A 20,823-nucleotide genomic window follows, 5' to 3' on the forward strand; every position below is an offset into this window, starting at 1 on the left:
TCTCTTGCCTGTAGGCTATCATGTTGGGAAGTACGCAATCAGGGACAAGTAGAGCACACTTCACTATGTCCTGAATATATAGGTGAGTTACTGACCGTTACTGGCTTCTCACCCAATTAAATACTTCATTACTTCTGCGAAACAAGCTTTTTATGTAATGTAGGTAACATGTTTACATTTACATCTCCCCCCTCTTAATATAACCAGACATGGCAAAAGAGTGACATCTTTTTCTTCCCTTTCAAGCAAACAAATTTTTTATCTACAAGCTCCCTACGAACAATTCAATTTTTCTGTTGTATAAATTTCCAGTAGTAACAGAAAGACCAGATGCTGGCTCCTAAATTATTTCCAAGTGAGGTAAATCACAATACATCTGCTCCTCTGAGATGGGACTCTGGTATATACTATAACCATTGAGAACCCAGTATCTCTTGTGTACCTGAAGCCTAAGTTATTATCTGCCAGCTCTAATAGATCACTGTCAACATAACAAATCACACCCCATACAACAATCTTTCTGAAGTTTGCTCAGCCTTCAAATGTGTTCAACCAAGGGTCTGCTTACCTTCTAATCACTTCTAACGACAATATCAAGTTCCTTTGCAGCTTTTAACTAAAGATCACACTTTGGGTGTTTTTTCAAAAGCTCCCCATAAAAAGAAGGTAAAAGAATTCTTTGGAGTTAATACAACAATGCCATGACAATGTGAAATAGGGAATCAAACACTGTCTGATCCCCTTCCTGAGGCAATCTGTGCTCAGTTTTCACTCAGTTCACCTGGAACCAGCCAGATTACACTAGAATGCCCAATTTCAAAGCAAAATCTGGTGGTACAAGATCTCAACATAAACCCAAGATTAAAATACCACAGGCCTGGCTAACAAGCAAGTAGACGTATGGTAGACGTGTTCTAACTTGATTCTTCCACCTGTGATTTTTGCTTTAATTCAACCATTTATAAGATGTAAATGTATGGGTTAATTTAAAATTGCAGGAATTTCCTTTTGGTAATTGGCTGCTCAGATTAAGGAACTTGTTGACAGCTATCACAGACATGCTATGACTCAATTTCTAAACAAGAAATGTGATTGTTTAAAGAACCCCAGGCTAAGGGCATTTGTACATGTAGACAGGTCAGACCTTTTGTATTTTTTCATGTTAATTTTTTAAACTGTAACTCAAGACCTTTAAATCAAATTTCTATTTTCCATTAAAATTGATTTAATATACAAAATATTACTATGTTTCACCCATCAGAACCTCTCATAATTTGATCACTGGTCGCAGATGCTTGGACTCAGGTAGTGAAGGGGGAATGTCAACAGAAACCCACACACATGCCCCATAGCAGGAGCACTATATCCATATCTCAAGGGGATTATTTGCAGTCTTTCAAACCACATATTACTCAGACCTCTTACTGATTGTTTCTACAAGCATTATAGGAAGTCTGAATCAGAGGAAATAAGGCTTACCTGAAAAATTTTTCTTAATCTTTGTTTTCTGTTTAAAATGGAAAACCTTTTTTCACCATACGTACTAGTATGTGCATATTCAGCACTGAAAAGCAGTATTACATGTATAAAGATTTCTAATCCGGGCACCTGGGAACTTATTATAGATATTATAAACCCTAATATGTTCATGCATCCCACAACACTTGTCACCTTTGTATTAGACAGCAAACGGAGTTATTTGCAATATATCACTTGCAACAAGTAAAGAAAAGAAAATCAATTTCCTTCCCTCTTTCTCAAGGAGCACTATCAGATTCCACTGTAATGCTATCATTGTTTATTCTCTCTTTACACAATTTCATCTCCAGTTTTCTCCATTAACTTCAGCAAACATCATTAAAAAATTCCCAAAGCCTGATCCCATTCGATGTTAAAGGATAAAAACTTCACTTTCAGATATATTCAAGAATCTGATCAATAAACAAATTTTTCGAACAGGGAAACAAAAGTGAATGTATAAAGTGCCACTGCTAGATATTGGTTGATAATCAATACAGCACTTGTTCCCATGCTTCCCTGGGATGTCTATTGAGCCAAGGCCATAGCTTGGTTGACATTTCCCCCTATCACTATTACTCAACTTTACAGCTTGCTGACAAACAAGGGCTGTTGATCTGCAAACAAGAGCAGACTACTATGGAATCTACCGGTTTAAGGACACTGTTACCTCACCTGGGGATAGATCTAAAATAAATATTATCTAACCAGACCAAATGATTATAATAGTTAAATAAATACATTACTGAACCAAAGAAAATTGTTCACCAAACTGATTCATGAGCAAAAAAAAAAAAAGTGTAGACTCTTTTCATAATCAGCACCTGTGAAGCTGACAGTACCAGTGTCATGCATGTTGTGAACCCGCGAACTCAATTTTCAGAAATTTGCTCACATAATAAGTGCAACACATCAATTCAAATTCACCTGCAACTTCACTGCTTTTTTCAATGTTTCCACAATTGGCTGTACAATCCAGAATGTAGTCACCTATATTGCAGACATTCAAATTTTTTTAGGATTCTTTTTTTTTTTTATACAAATAAACTAAGAAGGCAAGTTGGCATACCAAATGTAGGAGACTGTGTATCAAGAAATGCCAATAATATTACGAACAGAATCTTCAACATGCATACATAAACCAGAAGTACTGTTAAGAAAATTATCCTTTGTATTTTAGGTGTACTAAACTATGCACATACTTCCTCACTAGCCTGTATGTTAAGCGATTTAAGAAGAGGGATCAATGTAGATGAGACAATCACAGTGGGCTTCAGTGTTGAGTAGTGCTTTGTAATTATTGCAATCAATTCATATATTGATCAGCGTCCTATTATGGCTGCGAAAGGCATGCACCACAGCAACTAAATGTACGACTCGGAAAGAACTCAAATCAACTTACCGTGTATTTATGAGTATGTGTGTGTGGCTATTCAGATCTTCCTTCAGTCACAGCTTGTGTGCAGAAACAATGCCCAACAATTCTGGTCATAAATACTAAGCAGGAGCTCATGTTGGAATGGCATAGGCAAATGACTGCATATATGTACATGTGCCCAGACAGGTGTTCCCAAGTGACCTGGGTCCTTTTTATCAGTCCTTTAATCAAGAATTCAAGGACATCCCTCTATCCACCTTTCCCACGTTCTGACTTAATTGGGGCAGTGTTACATGTAAATTACTGTTGATTGGAAGGACACAGCCATCAAACAATGTTTTACTTCACCATGTACAGCTAATAGCTATATTGTGTGCTGATAATCATGGAATCTCATTAGCAACTGTTGTTTCTGGGTGACTGCTTTAATAAGAAATATGCCCCCCCTTACCACCCTTACTCTAAAAAGTCCTTCACAATCTACCTGTATGGCTTATAATGTCATGAATGTTTAATAGGTGACCATGGAAGAGTCGATATTTGGTGAAACATTGAGCAAAAAAAAAAAAAAAATAGGTGCATAGAGGTAAATAAAGGTTTACTAATAATCATATTCTATCTCTGTGTGCAAGAAAGCCTTGCTGAGCATTATTTTACCTAAATATATACGTATACACAAAGGGATTAAAGGGCGATGGTTTTAAATTGCCAGACAGGGAAAGCCAGACATAATTATGTCTAACTGATTGTAAAATGAACACATGCCAGAGGGGTATTCATTAATAATCAGTTAACCATAACAATCTGGAAGTTGAGTTTAGAGGGGCTGTGCCTGGGATTTTTTAAACATAAATATGCAATTAACAAATTTTCATTGCTTCTTTATTAATTCTCTTAATTGTAGTTCCCAACTATAACATGAAAATAAGTAATAAAATATCACAAAAATTAGCATTTTTTTCTTTGCTTTCTTCTTCACGGCTTAAGCTGAGTGAACAGCTGAATGCATTTTTCACTTTGCATTAAAATGCAATTTTTCAACAGGGGTATTTCTTTCATTATATCCAAAGAATGTAATATCCCTTTGATATATGACTAGAGGCTAACTTCAAAAAAAAATAACAAGACTGAAGAGAAATCTCTTGTACAGTCCCTTTAAGTAATCGCTCTCCTAGTGTTAAGGAAGCATCCACTTAATTTTTGAAATACCAATAACAACAGGCATATCTTGAATTTAACCACGCTGATACCACAAAAATACCAAAAAGACACTTGTTATCAACCAACTCGATAAATATCTCCTTAATAAATAATTTACATTTTTTTATTGAAGTTGTTGTTCACATTATGGTCACCCATAAATTATAAAAAATTATAGAATGATGATAGAGAGAAAAGACCTTTCTCTAGAGACATATTTCTAATCTATTGATTGCAGTAAAAAAATGCCTATCCATCATGGCTGGAGCAGAGACAGGAGCAGTGTCATCCATTACTCTTCTGCCCTGACATACAGATCTTCAGCAAGGCATTCTATATATGGTGACTGAACCAAAACGTACAAATCATGCAAAATTAACTTCATATCACCTGTGATTTCTGCTTGTGTTATTCATATTTTCTCTTTGCCAGGGAGCTCCGTTGTGCAAGCGCTAATATAGCATTTCAAATGAATCACCTGCTGTTGTGTGTTTGAACTTACTGGTATGTCTATAATACCTACATAGCTTTTCTTTCACTATTTCCTCTCTGCCTCTCCAACCTAATATAATATCTGGCTAATGATGAATGTGTTTCAGTTTAACTCCAAACAAAAAGTGTCAGTGAAGACAATTTTTTCCCATTTACCTCATCAATTCTCAAGCTGTCAGTCACCTCTTTTGGCTTTAACAAACATGTTTGCTGTGGATATAACAACCCATGGATTGACAAAGAGACCTCTGTTCGCATGGAATACTTTCCCTTTCATGCAAAGAGCAGTAAAATGATTCTGTATTTTTCAAACATTTTAAGCCTGATTGTTTGCTTTGTATGTGGACAGAATGCAAGATTTGTGCTGTTTGCATCTGTGTATGACCCCACACAGTAAACCTGTCTTTCTTAGTATTGCTTTTCGTCTGATTGCAAGAGGGAAACAGTTCACGACAAAAGGCCTGGAACACACATTGACGGGGGTAGCCAAGCATTTTCACTTCCAAAATTGACCTCTTTCACCCCATCCCCAACTATTTGTATTTCTATACATCTGGTATTAAACAGAACAAAAAGAATTTTTTCTGCAAGTACGCCAACACTGCTCTGGAATTTGCTATTTAAACAAAATAAAAATCATCTGAAATGTAAACACACATACAACATAATATAATGGCATAAGAAAAAATTTCTAGAAAAAAAGCTAAAAAACTAAACTGTGTACTGAACAGCCGAAAATGAAATTGAACAAGACGACGTGTCTAATTTCTAAATTCCATCATTCCTCAACGCTCCCGACAGAAAAGCAATCAATACTTTCGTTTCACTTAGCGAGTAAAAATTCTAGGCTGATATACGCTGTAGAAATAAACAAACCGTGGAAGTCTGTTGTAGGTTTCTAGCTGATTGCCATGAAAAAAGTGTGATTATAAATTCATGGCAAAACATTCCCAACCACGCCTGAAACAACCAGAAACCCAGCCCAAGATAACACGCGTACGGTCTTTTCAAAAACGTATGCAGTGGCGGTGACATTATAATTCATACCTGCATATAAAAACACGCATCCCTATATTTACCGAAAATATACATATATGAATTAATGACATGTTCGCCCACCTTTTATCTTCCTTTGCTCACTTCACCTGGAGCCATGTACTTTAAAAACTTCTCCGGCGCTTGTCACCTCGCTTCTGCTCCCTCTGGGCGACTTTCAACCTGTCAGCCTCTCGCCACACGAGGGCAGCACAAGCAAGTGCAGATCAAAGAAAAGCTCAACGGATCTTGAAACATACTTCGCTGTGGTCCAGCCAAGAAAAGGTGAAGACAAATTGTCCAAGCTGATAAGGCATTCATTTGAGTGCTTTCAAGAAGCGACATCAGCCACTTTGTAGCCTTCATATATATATATATATATATATATATATATATATATATATATATATATATAAAAGCAATAAATACAATATTTATATACAGTATATTGATTGATTGCTTTTATATAGTTTTTCATTATATTATTTTTGTAACGTTATCACGATAAATCAATGTTAAGTTTTGTGATTGATTATAGCCTTCTTGCCTTAAATGTTCTACTGTTACCAAAGCGAAGTAAAGAAAGTAAAAAAAATGTCGGTAAATTACTTTTGGGTTTTGAATGAATAAAAAAGGTAAAAGATGTATATTCCAGTTATTCTTTTAAAAAAGAAAAATGAATGATTAAAATCCGTTTTATATTTCGAGACAATAACTCCCTTCTATGTTCTTTAAGGTCATAGGTGTAGAACCCTGGACCCCCTCCCCCCTTTTTAATGGTTAGCACTTAGATCTCCGATAGTGAACTCTGCTCATTTGTGCGTATTCTGCGTATTATCTGGGACAGATTCCTGCTGTTTACAGATGTTATTCTGCTGTAAATAAGACGTTAAGCAAGATTTACGCATTTTGAGTACTGTTATGTTGGCAACTCCTCGAACCCCTGTTCAATTTTGCTTCCTAAGTGCCCCATTCATTCCGTCCTGTCCATCTTCTTCATTGATCCAATATAGTTCTAGATTTAATTCGCCTACATAGTTTAATTTCATTGTGACCAAATTTTCCATCAAGATGCGACAGAAAAAGACTAAAATAAGCGATATGTGTTTAAAAAAAAGCTTAAGCGTCTTCACTGCGGATCCAGAATTTTCTCAAACTAGCGGGGGTGGGGATGGACGGAGGGTGGTAACAGGGAGGGGGGGGGGCAAAAGAATAACAGAATGACTGCCTAAAATTTACAAAAGAAAATGCTTTGTTTTGTTTCGTTACAGTTGTTATGTAAGAGAAGATAAACGTATTCGATTTTTTTTTCTATTGAGATATGTATGCTACTGGTTCACGTCAAAATATGTCCTGACGACTTAACCTTATCAATTACATTCCAACGACCTTCGTTGATTTGCCATAAATTTGCAACGTTCCGCGGGACACTTGCTCTCGGCAAAATTTTATATATCTTGGTCTGATCAGTACGTCTACTAGGGCGTGTTCTGTGGCACTGGAATTCTATATTTCGTTGGTCACGTTACTTTCTTAAACAATGTTATCTAATATATGAAACAAAAGGTTAGTAGCTTATTATGATTCTTTGCTTGAGTGTCTTGGGTCAAGTTAAATATATCGCCGTTTTAATAGAGTGAAGTTGTAGTTCACTGTATATCTCTCACTAATGAAGTTGTTAGCAAATGTTGTGATTTCTCATCACGGGATTGCGTGTAGTCTAATGTTTTTCTGTGTTTCCCGCTCCTGAATCCCCTGCAGTTGTCTCCAAGGCGTTCGTGGTATGCTCCATAATCAATAGTAAAAGGTACGATTTCCTTAATGACTGATAAGCAAGGTAAACACCAAGTAGCGTGCGCGACACGTTGGAAGAGATGCTGACGTGGAACTGGTGAAAGTCTGCAGCAACAAAGCTTCATCTGTGACAGTGTTATTATTTGCAGAAACGCCGTATTAATTTTTTCTCCGAAAAAGGAGGAACGACTATGGATCAAATGCTGCACTAGCAGTAGGTTTTGCTGTGGAAGCGTTAATAAATTTGAGGTACGTTTGGTTTAAAAACATGATCATAGCCTTAATTAGAGTAATTTAATTTTTCAGTTATTAAAATCATAATAGGTTGATATAGACAGTGAATATGTTTTTCGTATTTTGAACTTAATAATATAAATTTCATAAGTAAGGATTGTTCTCCAGTTGGAACGGAATTTTATTTTTCTCCGTTGAACAGAGATGGTTTCTAATTGCGATAGCTGTATAGAGACACAATGGATAAATTGTGTTTTCAGGAGTGCCTGGAGTAAAAAGGAAAATGCGGCTTTTTCTACTGCTGGTGGTAATGTGCTTGTTCTTTGTGAGGTAAAGTACTCTAAAATACCATTAATTCATACTCGTAAGATCTTCACTATATTTTCACACCCTTTACTACATCATCCATATGATAAATTAGATCAAGATATAAACTCTGCCGAATGTATTTTCAATTCTCTGCCTTATCTTTAAATAATAACATCACATTCTTTAAAATTGATGGTTATATTATGTCTGGATTAGTTATTTAATCAGAAATTCCTTTCAGCGAGTCTTCATCTAGTAGCACAGGCGAGTGCATCTGTAGTACACATAGGCCTACACATTTTATTACTCAGTTTACTTACTTTTACAGCATATTTTGCCACAAGGGTAAGGTTCCCGACAGAAAACCAAGGCAAGAACATGGTCATACCGCCCAAGGCAACCCTGAACAGGAATCCTCCAAACGCAAACAAAACCATGGACAGAAGAACTCCGATGGCAAAAATGAAAACAAAAGTACCCCAGGTGCACAAAAGGTTGAGCAGGGGAAGGTCAATAGAATAAAACATCCAGAACAACACGTGGAAAAGAAAACGAAAGCACACTCGGACAACAAAATGCCAGATTTGAGCACTAAACCCAAAGAACATCCTGGAAATAAGGAGAAGGATAATGATAAAAAGTCCGTCAGCAGAGATGTCCCTGTAGGTTCACATATAAACACAGCAGAAGATACGAAAGCCCAGCCCAAAGTCGACAAAGCAGAAAAACATAAACACAGTCACGATACAAGGAAACAGCAAAAGCTGGAAGTCAACAGAGTGGCAGATAAAAAAGTGTTGACAAGTGCTGAGCAGACAACCTCGGACACCAATAAGGCCTCACTGAAGCATATCCCAGATTCTGTGCCAGAGGAAAAATCTAATGATAAACTGAATTCAAAAACAACACAGAATAAAAGAAAGGAAGATCGGGTATCTGGTGGGAAAAACAAAGTCACAGAACCTGCAAAAACATCCAAAATAAAAGAGACAGAAAAAACAGATCTAGATCAACGACATAAGAATGAGATAAGAAGTACGAATGAAAATTCAACAAAAAAGTTGCAACCAAAAGCAAACGATATGATACAAACCAACACATCCAAGACAGAGACATTTGAAAAGCAATCGATTACAAAACAACGTCATAAGTTTGCAGGATTTACAACAAGTAAATGTAAACAAAAAGATGCAGCCAAATGCAATAGATGGGACCATTTGAGACTTGTAACCGATGAAAAATTATACTTCGGCAATGCAAGTGACACAGTGAAAGTAAGAATCACATCAGATAAAGTTGTCAATGATTCGAAAAAAGATCCAACTTTACAGTCTTCTTTACAAGCCCATCAGCTCCAGAGGATTAATAACAATACTAAAGTTTCAAGTAAGATTGGAACTGCAAAAAACGCTCCCTTGTGTTCGTTGTGCGAAACATCTTACCCAAACTCTCATATCACGCCAAATTGCAGTGCTTTTATGTATATGTGTGATATACTTTTATCTCGTGAGACATATTCATTCAGAGGGGAGCCAAGCCTACCAGATGTAGGAGAAAGTCATTTTTTATCAAAGAAAATGGAAGACAAAGAGGAGGAAACCGTCACAGGTGAAGATATCGCTGTAATGGAAGAAGAAGCGTCGGGCGTCAGTGAGGAAGAAAGAGAAGAGGATGCAGTGAAAGGAGACAATGTAGGTGATGAAAACGATATAAAGGATGCAATTAAAGAAGAAGACGATGAAGATGAGGAGAACGGCAAAGCAGAAAAGGAAGATGAGACCGCAGAGGGAGAAAACAAAGAGAAAATCGACGAAGAGCAAGAAAACAGCAAACAGAAAGACAAAAGGAATAATGACGATGAAAACGAAACAGAATATGTAAGCGAAACAGAAGAAGAGGAAGCTGGGATTGAAAGAGAACAGCAAAATGGCGATGACGGCAAGGAAACCAGAGACGATTCAAGTTCAAGTGAGGATGCAGTCGTTAAGGAAATAAATGAAAGCCAAGACAGTATGGATGAGGATGAAGGGTCGTCTAAGCAAACAGAGGAAACAAAAACAACTGATATTAATGAGGACAGTAATGTAAGCGAAGAAGAGACAAATGAAAAACATTTAAATACACAAAGGAGCTATGAAAACATCGTTGATAATTCTGAAGATGAATTATCTGAAACCGACTCTGAAAAATTAACCGAGGATCAGAACGGAAAGGAATCCGCCCCCGAACATTTCTCTGAAGATTTTGAAAATTCAGAAGATGATTCTGAAACGAATGATCCTGAATTAGATAAAAAATATTCCTCGCCTTCCAGCACATTAAAATCAGATGCAACACTCGAAAAATTAAAAGACATGAACGCGCAAATATTGCGCCTTGAAAACCAATTTCTAGGAAAAGCATTAGAAGAAGAGAATATGCAAGTTGAAAAAACTAAATTGGAAAATCAAATATTAAAACTAGAAAACACTTTACTACTGCTAAATCAAAGTTTTAACACATTGCGAGCAGATAGCGAAACCATGAAAAGTCAAATTAAAAACCAAGAAATGTCACAAACCGAACAAGTATCAAAAGAATTAGCTGTCAAGGACAACGCATTGTCAGTTAATGTTCAATTACAAATTATTGATTTAAACAGGATAATTAGAAAACAATCATGGGTACTTGAAAGACTAAAGAGAAAATGGCGCAAGCAAGAAAGCCAAGATATCAAGCTCCAAAACTTGCAGTTCCAGCAGAGGAGAATGTTGCATAATTTGATGCAGAGAATGGATGCGCTAGAAGCATCTCGCAAAGATGAAAGTAAAACTGTTAGTGAAGAAAACAGGCCTGTGCGATATAGCAGCACCAGTCCCAGAGGTTAGTGGCAATACCTATGTTACTTTCTATCTTAAGTCATTTTGTATCATTTTAGTATCGAAGTTTTAATTGGTTTTGTTCATGTTAATCCATGGAAGTATAACTGGCGTGGAAGTATAACTGGGATGGTTAATCCTACAATCAACGTATTAAAGTCATTTTGTTTAGACAGTTTTTTTTTCACAAACAATCTATTTCACATAAAAAAAGTTTGGCTGAGTAAAATAGAAAAGTGACCTGGAACACTACTGGGTATTAAAATGTAATATTACAAGCAAATGGTGCTTTCCTTCAGACTTTGGATCTCTCTCTCTCTTTTCTATGACGTAGTGATTAGAAATTGGGCGTCATAATTACCACTGATGTACACGTCGCCAACTTTTGATGTCATATCAAGCTTTTCAGACAGGACACCCAATCATTCTAAATGAAAAAGCTTGTACGTGTTTAAGTGAGAGTTTACAGCAAAATAAACTAGTGAATAAATAGACAGTAAATTGAAAAACCAAGAAGTAAACTATTTTATGACTGCATTATTACTCCCGTTTTTCTTTCCCTGTGTAAATTATGAACTAAAACTTTTTCATGACATCACAGTCAAAACGTGCGACGTCATAATACAACTGCATTTCGGTACTTCACGGAGTTGAGAAGGATCGGATAATTATTCTGAGTGACAATGGCAATTTTAGAGTTAATTGATGAGAAAAAAGGACTTTGGGGGAAACGTATTGATGAATTAAAATGTTTCATCAAGTCGAGAATTAAGATTCGTCTTAGGAGATGGTGCAATACTCGCAAGCAGGTATTAATTTCTAGTTATGTCTGTTTTATAATATAAGGCCCATCTTGTTACAGAAGGGAGAATATAATTAAGTTTTGAAAGTAAGTCGGAAATAGGTGGCATCCAGCATAATTTTGTGTTGAATCAAAGAAATAACTAATTTTTGTACGAGACACGATATGACTATATAATATGGTATTGCGCAAGGGATTAAATTTCATTTTAGTCTATTCTTTGATGCTCGCAATGCTCACCCATGTCAGTGTAAGCCTGCTTGTTTGTTTGTTTGTTTGTTTGAATGAGTATAAAAACGCGCTTGAGTATTAAAAACGCGCAGAGGAAATAACACATTCTAATCTTTTGCAGATTGTTATGATTTATACCTGGCGGGAGAAAAAAAAGACGGAGTTTACAAATTTGAACTCAATGGAAGCCAAGACGCAATGGAGGCATACTGCGATATGGGCAGTGGGGGGTGGACTGTTGTACTACGGCGTTCGACAGGAGACGAGGACTTTTTTCGAACTTGGAATGACTACAAACGCGGCTTCGGAGGTATGACGTTTTACATACATTGGTTATGTAAATCGGTTGATCAATGATTTAGTATAGGAAAAATGAAAATTTGTGTTTAAAGTAAAAGTACAATCAATTTAAATTTTATCATAGATAACAAAGAAGGGCTTTCACAATTAAATCCAATATTTCAACTTCATTTCTTTACTAGATCCAGAAGGAGACCACTGGCTAGGGAACGATGCAATCCACCAATTAACTAACCACAGACCGTACAAATTATACATAGACATGATGGACTGGGAAGGCAACCAGGCATATGCAGAGTATTCACATTTCCAGCTGGAAGCCGAGGACCAGGGATATCGTCTCCGGGTGATGGGATATAGAGGGACTGCTGGGGACGCGCTCTCTAAACACAACAACCAAATGTTTTCAACCAAAGACGTAGACAATGATGAAGTTGAAAAAACTTATGGAGGGAGTTGTGCTCGGCGGTTCAACGGCGCGTGGTGGTACTATAAATGTTACAAAGCCAACCTGAATGGAGTTTATTATGTTGGGGGGGAAGTGCCAGGTAATAGGTTTGATGGAATTGCTTGGAAACCGTGGAAAGGCATTAATTATTCACTGAAGAAAGTCATCATGAGGATCAAACCTTATGCGTAGATTACGACGCACTGGTTTCTGGCAAATGGACCGCGTGAAAAGTGTTATTTTAAAGCTTTTCTTTCTTTTCACACAACAACAAAAAAAAATAAATATATAAATAAATAAAATAAAAAAGTTTTTATGCCTATATCGATGTATTTCTATGAACTATCATTGTTGTAAAAAATATAGGTTGAAACTTTTTTTCAGTTTGTCGATTGCAATAATCAAATTATGGATAACAATTACTGAGGACATAAAAAATTGCGTTTTTAAAAAGTGCGTAAAGTGCGTTAAAAAATAAATGATGTTTTTACAATGAATGGAAGTTTCAGTTTTACATGTTTTTGATTCAAATATTGGTAAATTTTTTATTTTAATAAGTACCAGTTAATTATTCATTTTATGCTGTTGATAAAATTATCTCAACAATGAAGTTACATTTAATGGCTGGGATTTCAGAAATACGTCGGAAATGATCAATTCGGAAGGTTTTCCAACAACAACTAATGACTAATCAAAATTAGAAAAAAAAGATGTGTATTTAAAAAAGAACAAACCATCAGGAAAACAATGAAGGCAATTAATCAATTTTAATTTCAATTCTTTAATTGACAACAATTAAACACCTTTTTACACCCAGAAAGGGGTCACTGGCTAGGTAACGATACAATGCAGTAACTTTATCCATGGATAGTTCAAATCATACATAGGCATGAACAGGTTAACCGGTTCCTCCCCCCCCCCTCCCCCCAACACACATACACAACCATATAAATATTTGTTTCGTGGAAACGAAATTTTGATACCTAGCAAGTGGGAATCGTCTTGGGCCCCATTCAGAATAGGGGACTAATCTATATAGGCATAAAAAAGTTATGGACCGATTTTGATGAAATTTTCAGGAACTGTCAGAAGTGGGCCAAGGAACAGATGTTTAATTTTTGGTGGTGATCCGGATCATAAATCAATCAATTATCAATAAATAATCAATAATCAAAAAAAAAAAAAAAAAAAAAAAAAAAAAAAAAAAAAAAAAAAAAAAACTAAATCATTACAGAATGAAAATTGAGGGGTGAAACGGCATTGGGTAGAGACTTTGCTGCCTTGGCGGCCGGAGGTCTGCGCTCTCGGAGTGCTTTCTTAGTCTTTATCCTGCAAATATACTCATTCTTCTCTATTCAGACCTCAAAAACATACAAACTTTTAAAAACCCGCTAAAATAAAAAATACCTGATGTCGATATTTTTTTCTGAAATGTACTGGAAGACATGGCGATCTAATCGTCTAGACATAAACATTCTGACATTCAGAACCTAATTATTTAATTGGAAATGGCATTTATAAAATACTAGAAATAGCTCCATGTGGTGGAACTTGTCGATCAATCGTTTGTGAGTAAGAAAAAATTGCTTTTATCTCGTGAAAAATTCGATTCTTTGCGAAAATCCCGGATATGATAGGCCCCTACCTTTACACATAAAAGGTTTATTAGACTTTCAAACACTTCCCTTTTGCACTTACGATTTATATACATCAGTGGCAGATTTAGGGGGGGTCACGGCCCCAACTTCGATTTCTGAATAAAAAAATCACACCAAAGATCCCCTATTCAAATTAAAATTTTGACTTGCTGAATCATAGTTCTAAGCCGTACCAAAAGGTACCGTTTGACCTCTAAAATACCAAATTTTTTCGGGGCGTTTAGCAGGCCCCGAATCCCACGCCAAGGGGGGGGGGGGGGGGGGGGGGGGGGGGGGGGGGGGGGGGGGGGGGGGGGGGGGGGGGGGGGGGGGGGGGGGGGAGGGGGAAGGGGGGAGGCTTCGCATCCGCGCCCCCCCCTTACAGAAATCCCGGATCTGCACCTGAACATGTACCAGCAAGGCACAAGGCACAATAAATAGGCCTATATACAGAGATGTAGGCCTACCATAGTAGGGGGGGGGGGTTACCAGTGCACTAGATTAGCCGCACTTTTCACATTTTCTACACGTACCTCCCTGATTTCAGCTTGCTGTAACACATTAAAATTTTTAAAGATTTCAACCCTTTTAATATATAACAGGGGCGTTTTCTGACAGTCTTCCGTTGATCCGTTTTTCTATCCTACATTTTTGACGGCCTAAATCGTCTAAATCCGCCCCTGTATAATTAGGCCTACATCGCTTAAAAGTTTTTAAAAATCGGGCACACAAAATAATTTTTGTAGGCTATTATCCTTAAAAATCACAGATATCAATTCTTATTACATTACTTTCTTCTGGAAGACGAGGTACAAATAGGCCCTATGTTGTTACACGTAGGTATATTTGATTTTTTAAAAATTCATTTATCAATCTTTTGATTATTTTACATCAGGTGTTTTAAACGCCTAATCGACAGCATTTCTGTATTTTATTCAACGCAAGGAAGAGGTGTGTTAATCTGTTATATGCTGATTGCATTTAGCAAGAGTCAGTGAAGAGTCCTCTTAGTGCAGGTGGACTCTAAATTTTCGCACATGCGTAGACGTTTAAAGTAAGTGCTCGCTCATGGCCTCCTTTTCATCACAATACATTCTACACCTTAGATAACTCAGATAGAGGCTTATGACGTAGAAGGAAATCCCACTTGTGTTACGTGCAAACTTTCCTGGTTCCATTATTTTCCTTGGTTTCGCTTGGTTTTTACGATTTCGATTGGTTTCGAAATCACACGACGAAATCACACATTGTATAAAGGAATACAAGATCTGTTTCTTGACCTTGAGAAACCGACGACAAAAGTCCAAAACGTGACGGTGCAGGATAATTAATGAAAGTTGTCTTAACGTTGTTCGTGCTGAAATCCAGCATCCGCTTTTAAGGATTTTCCAAGTGGCTCAAAGAAGTTTTTGATAATCTAATTTAACATCTGGTTACTGAAAAGTTATTCCAAGAAGGAACGTAGGTAAGTTAAATATAAAGAGAGGCCCAACACCCGGAATTATATGTGACACTGGCAGACATGGACCCACCTACTCAAGATCTAGAAACAGATTGTGGAGCTGTACCAAAGAAATCAGACAAAGGCAATGAGTCTCCAGAATCAACCAACATGACGCACTCTTCTTTGCCAGAGGGCTTACGCAAAAACCTGATGAATAACTTGCCGCAGGAAAGTAGTGTACAACTGTCAACCGAAAATCTTGTTAGTATACTTACAGAAAAAGATCAAGATTTGGCACAAGAAAAAGAGAAAGTGAAACAACTCAAAGAAGCTCTAGAAAGGACAGAGAACAGAATGGCAAATATCATGAAAGTTCAGCTCAATCTTTCCCAAGAATTTCACAGCTTACCATTGAAATTGGACTCTGGGAAAAGTGGCACTTCTGATGAAAATCAAACTGACAGTACACTAAGACCAAGGGGATTGGCAGATGCCAATGAAGGACAGACAGAAAGCATGGCAAATATGACATCCCAGCTTGTACTGACACCTGGGATTTCAAAAACAATGTTTGACAATGTTGTAAGGGAGAATGTTAAAATGAAGAAAACCGTACGAGAACTGTTGAAAAAGGAAGGAATGGATGTAAAAATGTTCATGGTACGAAAAATTTGACATTTGAAGAAGGAAGTATTTAAAGCTACATGCAATATTCAGTTTTGAAATTTGTGATGGAAATATTTTGTAAAATATTTAGATAAAGAAACCAGTAATGTAGAATTTATATTGGACATCAAGAAGCCTACCTCCTTCCTTTCATACATAAACCTGTGGCAAATCTTGGGAAATTAAAGTTTTTATTTAAAACTGCATTGAGAGGAGGAATCTGGATGGGAATTGGCCAAATTTTTTATGACAGAAACAAAATGCTGCAGTTGATAAGGAACCTCCCTGTCTTCTTAAAAAGATTTATGGAGGAATATTCAGTTAAAAATACTCCTCAAAAAATAACTTAGGCAGATTAGTTATTGTGGCTATGATTTTATACATAATTATTATTTGCTTGGCAGGTCATTTTATGATTTTACAAAGATGAGTTGTATAAAATATTTAACCATTATCTGCTTTAGGAGACAAGAGAATTGGAGGAGGTAATTAAAAAACTTAGAGAAGACTTGTTTCAGAAGCAAGGCCAGGTAGACCAACTAGAGAGGTTAATTCAGAACAGCAGCGATGAGCAATCCCCGGCTTTGCTACAACAACTAACTGAACTCCAGCTCAAGGTACTATCCTGTTACTTTTGCCTTTTAAAAAAGTTCTTACAATTTTATGGACAGTTTCTATGACTTGTTTGTTAAAATGCCTGTTCAAATCATCTGATGTGATTGTTTTGCATTTGAGTTTTTATTTAATTATATTATATCAACATAGTTGGTATGTTCACATAAGTTTTGGAATAGAGAGAATAAGGAATGTTGGCATAAAAATTGACATTTTTATATTAAATTTTTTGTATAGTTTTAACTATTGAATTAATGTATTAAAATATATGTTTATATTTTTATAGGTACCTAAACTGGAAAAGGGTCTAGCAGCCAAGTCTCAGCTTGTTGACAGCCTTAGCCAGGAATGTGATAAATTGCGAGGAGTTTGTACACAACTAAAATCTAAGGCCGACTCTCTTGAAGTAGAAAACCAGAAACTTCAAAGTCAAATCTCTTCCACTCCTAGGCAGGTAAGGACACAATACGTTAAACTCTTAATCTAGTCTACATACCAACAGAATTTTTAAGATACTTTTTGAAAGCAGTAAAACATAACAAACACTTGTATCTGTGACTTCTGTTCTACAAAAGTGTTTGTTTGAATCACAAGGTATTGAAATAAATATTGAAATTAAGGTTTCAATGTGATGTTTATGACAATCAAATATCAATAATTTATACATTTAAGTTGTAAACAATTTTATGAAAAATTTTGAAAATGTATACAATGTTATGTGTGTTTAGTATTTATTTTACTGCATTGTAGAATGTAGAAGAACTGGGTAGACAGAGGCAAGAGTTCCAGCAAGTGTTGGAAAATTACCGAAAAGAAATTGGAAATCTACAGGGTCATCTCAAACAAGAAATAATAGCACGGGAAAAATTGCAACTTCAGTGTCAGGTATGCTCAGTCATTTTGTAGATTTTATGGAGAAAGATATTAATATATTTTTGTTTGTGGTTAATAGGGGAAAGTAAACAGTTAAAATGAACATTCCTCAGATGGTGTTTTTTATTGAACAGCCATTAAGAACTTAAGAAATTGTTTTAATAGCCAAAATGAATATAATTGTGCAAGGCTGGATTAAGATAATTTGGAACATTTGTTAACATGGGGTGAATTTTTTGGATGGTGACCATTAAGAGTTGCCTTGTATGTGTGGGTTTAGAAGTCGTTGCCATGAAAACATGTTACTTTTAATACGTGATATGTATTAAATTTTTTCATTTTTTAAAACTATAAAAAAATATTTATTTTTACTCTTATATAGGAATATGCAGCAAGTTACCAAGAGTTACAAGCTCGTCAGCCAGCAGGCAACATGCCCCTCAGTCACATTGAATTGAGAGAACAAATTACACAGCTTGAACAAGAAAGGGACTTGTTGCACTATGAACTGAAAAAAACAATGGAAGAAAAAAGTCTTATAGAAACTCAGGTTTGTAACTAGAATGCAAACTAATTGTGATGACCTCCAATAAGCTCCTTTTCATCTCTGTTTGAAAGTCGGTTCTTTAGGTATTTTTTTAAGGTCAAGATGGTAATTGAGTTGTTTAATTTTATCTAAAATGACACATAAATACCCAAAGAAAAATGTTGAAATTAGTCGACTAAAATGATTTATTGTCAGTGTTGATGTTAAATTTTGTATTTATTTATAGAATGAATTTTTCCGTGAAGATTTTGCTACTGAACAAAGAGAAAAACAGAAGCAGAAGCAAAAATACGAACTCTTCATCAGCCAACAGCAGATGCAGATCAGACAGTTAATAACAGAAGTATGTTTATTTACTTGTAACTTCCATTAAATTGAAGACATATTAAAAAACTTATTTAGTTATCATAATATCGTCTCATTTGTACTCTTAATTGTAAATATCTGTTGGGTTTATGAAATATGTGCGAGTTACACAATCGTTATACCATTTTCAGAATGAAAAATTCCACAAACACATCCAAGAACTAAGTAAAAGCAAGAACAAACAGTCAGCACCCTATATGGCAGGATGCAGTGCTGCTATTTCCTCTCCGTTGCCTTTAAACACAAACAGGGAAGTAATGGCAGATGGACCCGGTAACATGCAACAGGAAGAGGAAGTGGAATTAGAGTGTCCCAGATGCATGAGGCAGTTTACAGACTATCACAAATTTACAGAACATACACAAAAGTGCACAGATTCTTAAAGTTAATATTGTTATAATTCAAATGAGTATGCAAGTGTCAAACTGCTCAATTTACTTTGGGAATTGTCAAGAAATGAAAAAATAAATGCATAGCCTTGCCCAACATATAGTGGAAGAGCCAGAATTCTAACACATCAAACAGGATGTCTTTAACTGGTCAAAACAGATCTGTTATTTTAATGACGAACATAGGGCATTATGTATATTTTAGTGCTTTCAGACTTGACTGCAGACAGTTATCAATAATGTATCTTTTAGTGCCTCACTGTCACCTCCGGTTAATTGTTTTCATTTTCTATTTGTAGGAAATGTTAAAATGTTCCAAGAGACCCACTGAAAAGGGCACTTTAAAATTATACATATCCATTTACTTTAGTTGTGATTTATATGCCTGTCATCAAACATATCAAAATTCAATGGTGCTACCCTAACATTAAGGTGTTTGTTATTTGTTAATGCTGCTGAGCTTTCAAAATAAAGTTCGTTACCTACATGATTCTTTTGTTGTAGATTGAATTTTTGTAAACCCCTTAATGGGTAGAGTTTTCAGTAATTCATTCAAAAGTCATTTGTAGGAACCACGCATTTTCCATGAAATTGGTTTTGAAAATAATTTGCCAAGTACCTAATTTTTGGTCACAGTTTTGAGTTGTAAGACACTACGGTCTTCAGTGTTTAGTTTTATTTACTTTTGCTGCATCCATACATAACTTTATCTCCTTGCTCAGGCTAGATATGAATACGTACTTGGTCCAATGGATTATTCTTAAAAAATACATAATGTGAAAAAAAAACTAGAGGATCAGAGAGGCAGTACCGCCTCCGGATATTATACCACGACCTGGAGCAACTGCATTCATACAGAAAACAAAAAAACAAGTTCAATAGTAACTAATGGCATATCTCTGCCAGTTTTGGAGACATAAGGGCCTGAAAATTTAGTTCAGTTCTTGGTGAAAAGTAGGTCAAAGGTCAATTTCAAGGTCACAGATTGCATGTATACGACTTTCTATTCCAGTTCAATAATAACTATGGGCATATCTCTGCCAGTGTTGGAGTATTTCACATTTTATTTTCAACACTGAATGTTGCAACGTTGTACTTTTTGATATAGCGCAACTCCTAAACCATATGGAAAACAAGAAAATGGACACCACTTCTGGTATTGCGCTTGACATGCTCTACAAAATGCAAAAAAAAAAAACAAGAGGTATCTAGCACTTACAGTTCCAGAATTAGCATTTTCAGTTTCGGCATCTAATGGCTGCTTCTACGGGCATCACGCCTAGGCCAATGCACCAACTGAGACAAAAAAACGGAGTTCAAGTTGAGATTATATGTGACCTAAATCCAAGAGATGTCCTTGCCGTCCAGGAGGAGAAGCGGCAATGATGACTTGTATCTGGCACCAGATCGTGCAGCGGGAGGAGCCGAACAAGACAGGCTGGGACTAAAACCATGGGCAGGCCAGCATTTAAGCTAATTATTCAAATGAGTTAAATTAAAGTTCAACAAGTTAAAGTCAAACAACATTTTGCAATTTACTCAATTTCTTAATTTGTTTTTTAAAAGCAGGAAATAACAATTACAAGCAAAACCAACTTTTATTTTTAAACCAATTTTGACCAAAATGGTTATCTTGGCCACTCAATGCTCTTTTTGACAACATGGCAGACATCTGGACATAAACATT

At 36.1% G+C, this 20,823-nt stretch overlaps 3 protein-coding genes across 5 annotated transcripts in view; 2 read left to right on the forward strand and 1 right to left on the reverse strand.

Moving 5' to 3' along the window:
• The window catches only part of LOC106163306 (neurexin 1-like), a 52,378-nt gene extending 46,486 nt beyond the window's left edge, over positions 1–5,892 (reverse strand). For 2 of the 3 annotated variants that reach the window (XM_013540862.2, XM_087006412.1), the window contains exon 1: positions 5,708–5,892. The gene's annotated coding sequence lies outside the window, so the exon portion shown is untranslated. Of the gene's footprint in view, positions 1–2,920; positions 3,071–5,707 lie in introns of those variants that run through there. The other variant, XM_087006415.1, reaches the window with a different exon arrangement.
• Positions 5,893–7,075: 1,183 nt separating this feature from the next.
• Positions 7,076–13,096, forward strand: LOC106163284 (uncharacterized). Its single transcript, XM_013540829.2, has 6 exons — positions 7,076–7,189; positions 7,385–7,666; positions 7,912–7,981; positions 8,289–10,822; positions 11,973–12,161; positions 12,334–13,096. The coding sequence occupies exons 3-6, from the start codon at positions 7,935–7,937 to the stop codon at positions 12,789–12,791; spliced, it is 3,228 nt and encodes a 1,075-aa protein (XP_013396283.2). The 5' UTR covers positions 7,076–7,189; positions 7,385–7,666; positions 7,912–7,934; the 3' UTR covers positions 12,792–13,096.
• Positions 13,097–15,355: 2,259 nt separating this feature from the next.
• Positions 15,356–19,621, forward strand: LOC106163327 (uncharacterized). The gene is made up of 7 exons (XM_013540886.2): positions 15,356–16,340; positions 16,811–16,963; positions 17,248–17,415; positions 17,712–17,846; positions 18,217–18,384; positions 18,608–18,724; positions 18,879–19,621. The coding sequence occupies exons 1-7, from the start codon at positions 15,759–15,761 to the stop codon at positions 19,128–19,130; spliced, it is 1,575 nt and encodes a 524-aa protein (XP_013396340.2). The 5' UTR covers positions 15,356–15,758; the 3' UTR covers positions 19,131–19,621.
• Positions 19,622–20,823: the final 1,202 nt, after the last annotated feature.

Source organism: Lingula anatina, chromosome 2 (assembly GCF_051362555.1).
Source record: "Lingula anatina isolate TDL-2025a chromosome 2, LinAna3.0, whole genome shotgun sequence".
NCBI lineage: Eukaryota > Metazoa > Brachiopoda > Lingulata > Lingulida > Lingulidae > Lingula > Lingula anatina.

Bases quoted from the DNA above. Each gene is read 5' to 3' on its own strand.
- LOC106163327 (XM_013540886.2), top strand. From the start codon at position 15,759: ATGGACCCACCTACTCAAGATCTAGAAACAGATTGTGGAGCTGTACCA. The intron at 17,847-18,216 runs GTATGCTCAGTC...ACTCTTATATAG, and splicing joins AATTGCAACTTCAGTGTCAG to GAATATGCAGCAAGTTACCA. The intron at 18,725-18,878 runs GTATGTTTATTT...TACCATTTTCAG, and splicing joins TCAGACAGTTAATAACAGAA to AATGAAAAATTCCACAAACA.
- LOC106163284 (XM_013540829.2), top strand. From the start codon at position 7,935: ATGCGGCTTTTTCTACTGCTGGTGGTAATGTGCTTGTTCTTTGTGAG. The intron at 7,982-8,288 runs GTAAAGTACTCT...TTACTTTTACAG, and splicing joins ATGTGCTTGTTCTTTGTGAG to CATATTTTGCCACAAGGGTA. The intron at 10,823-11,972 runs GTTAGTGGCAAT...AATCTTTTGCAG, and splicing joins TAGCAGCACCAGTCCCAGAG to ATTGTTATGATTTATACCTG.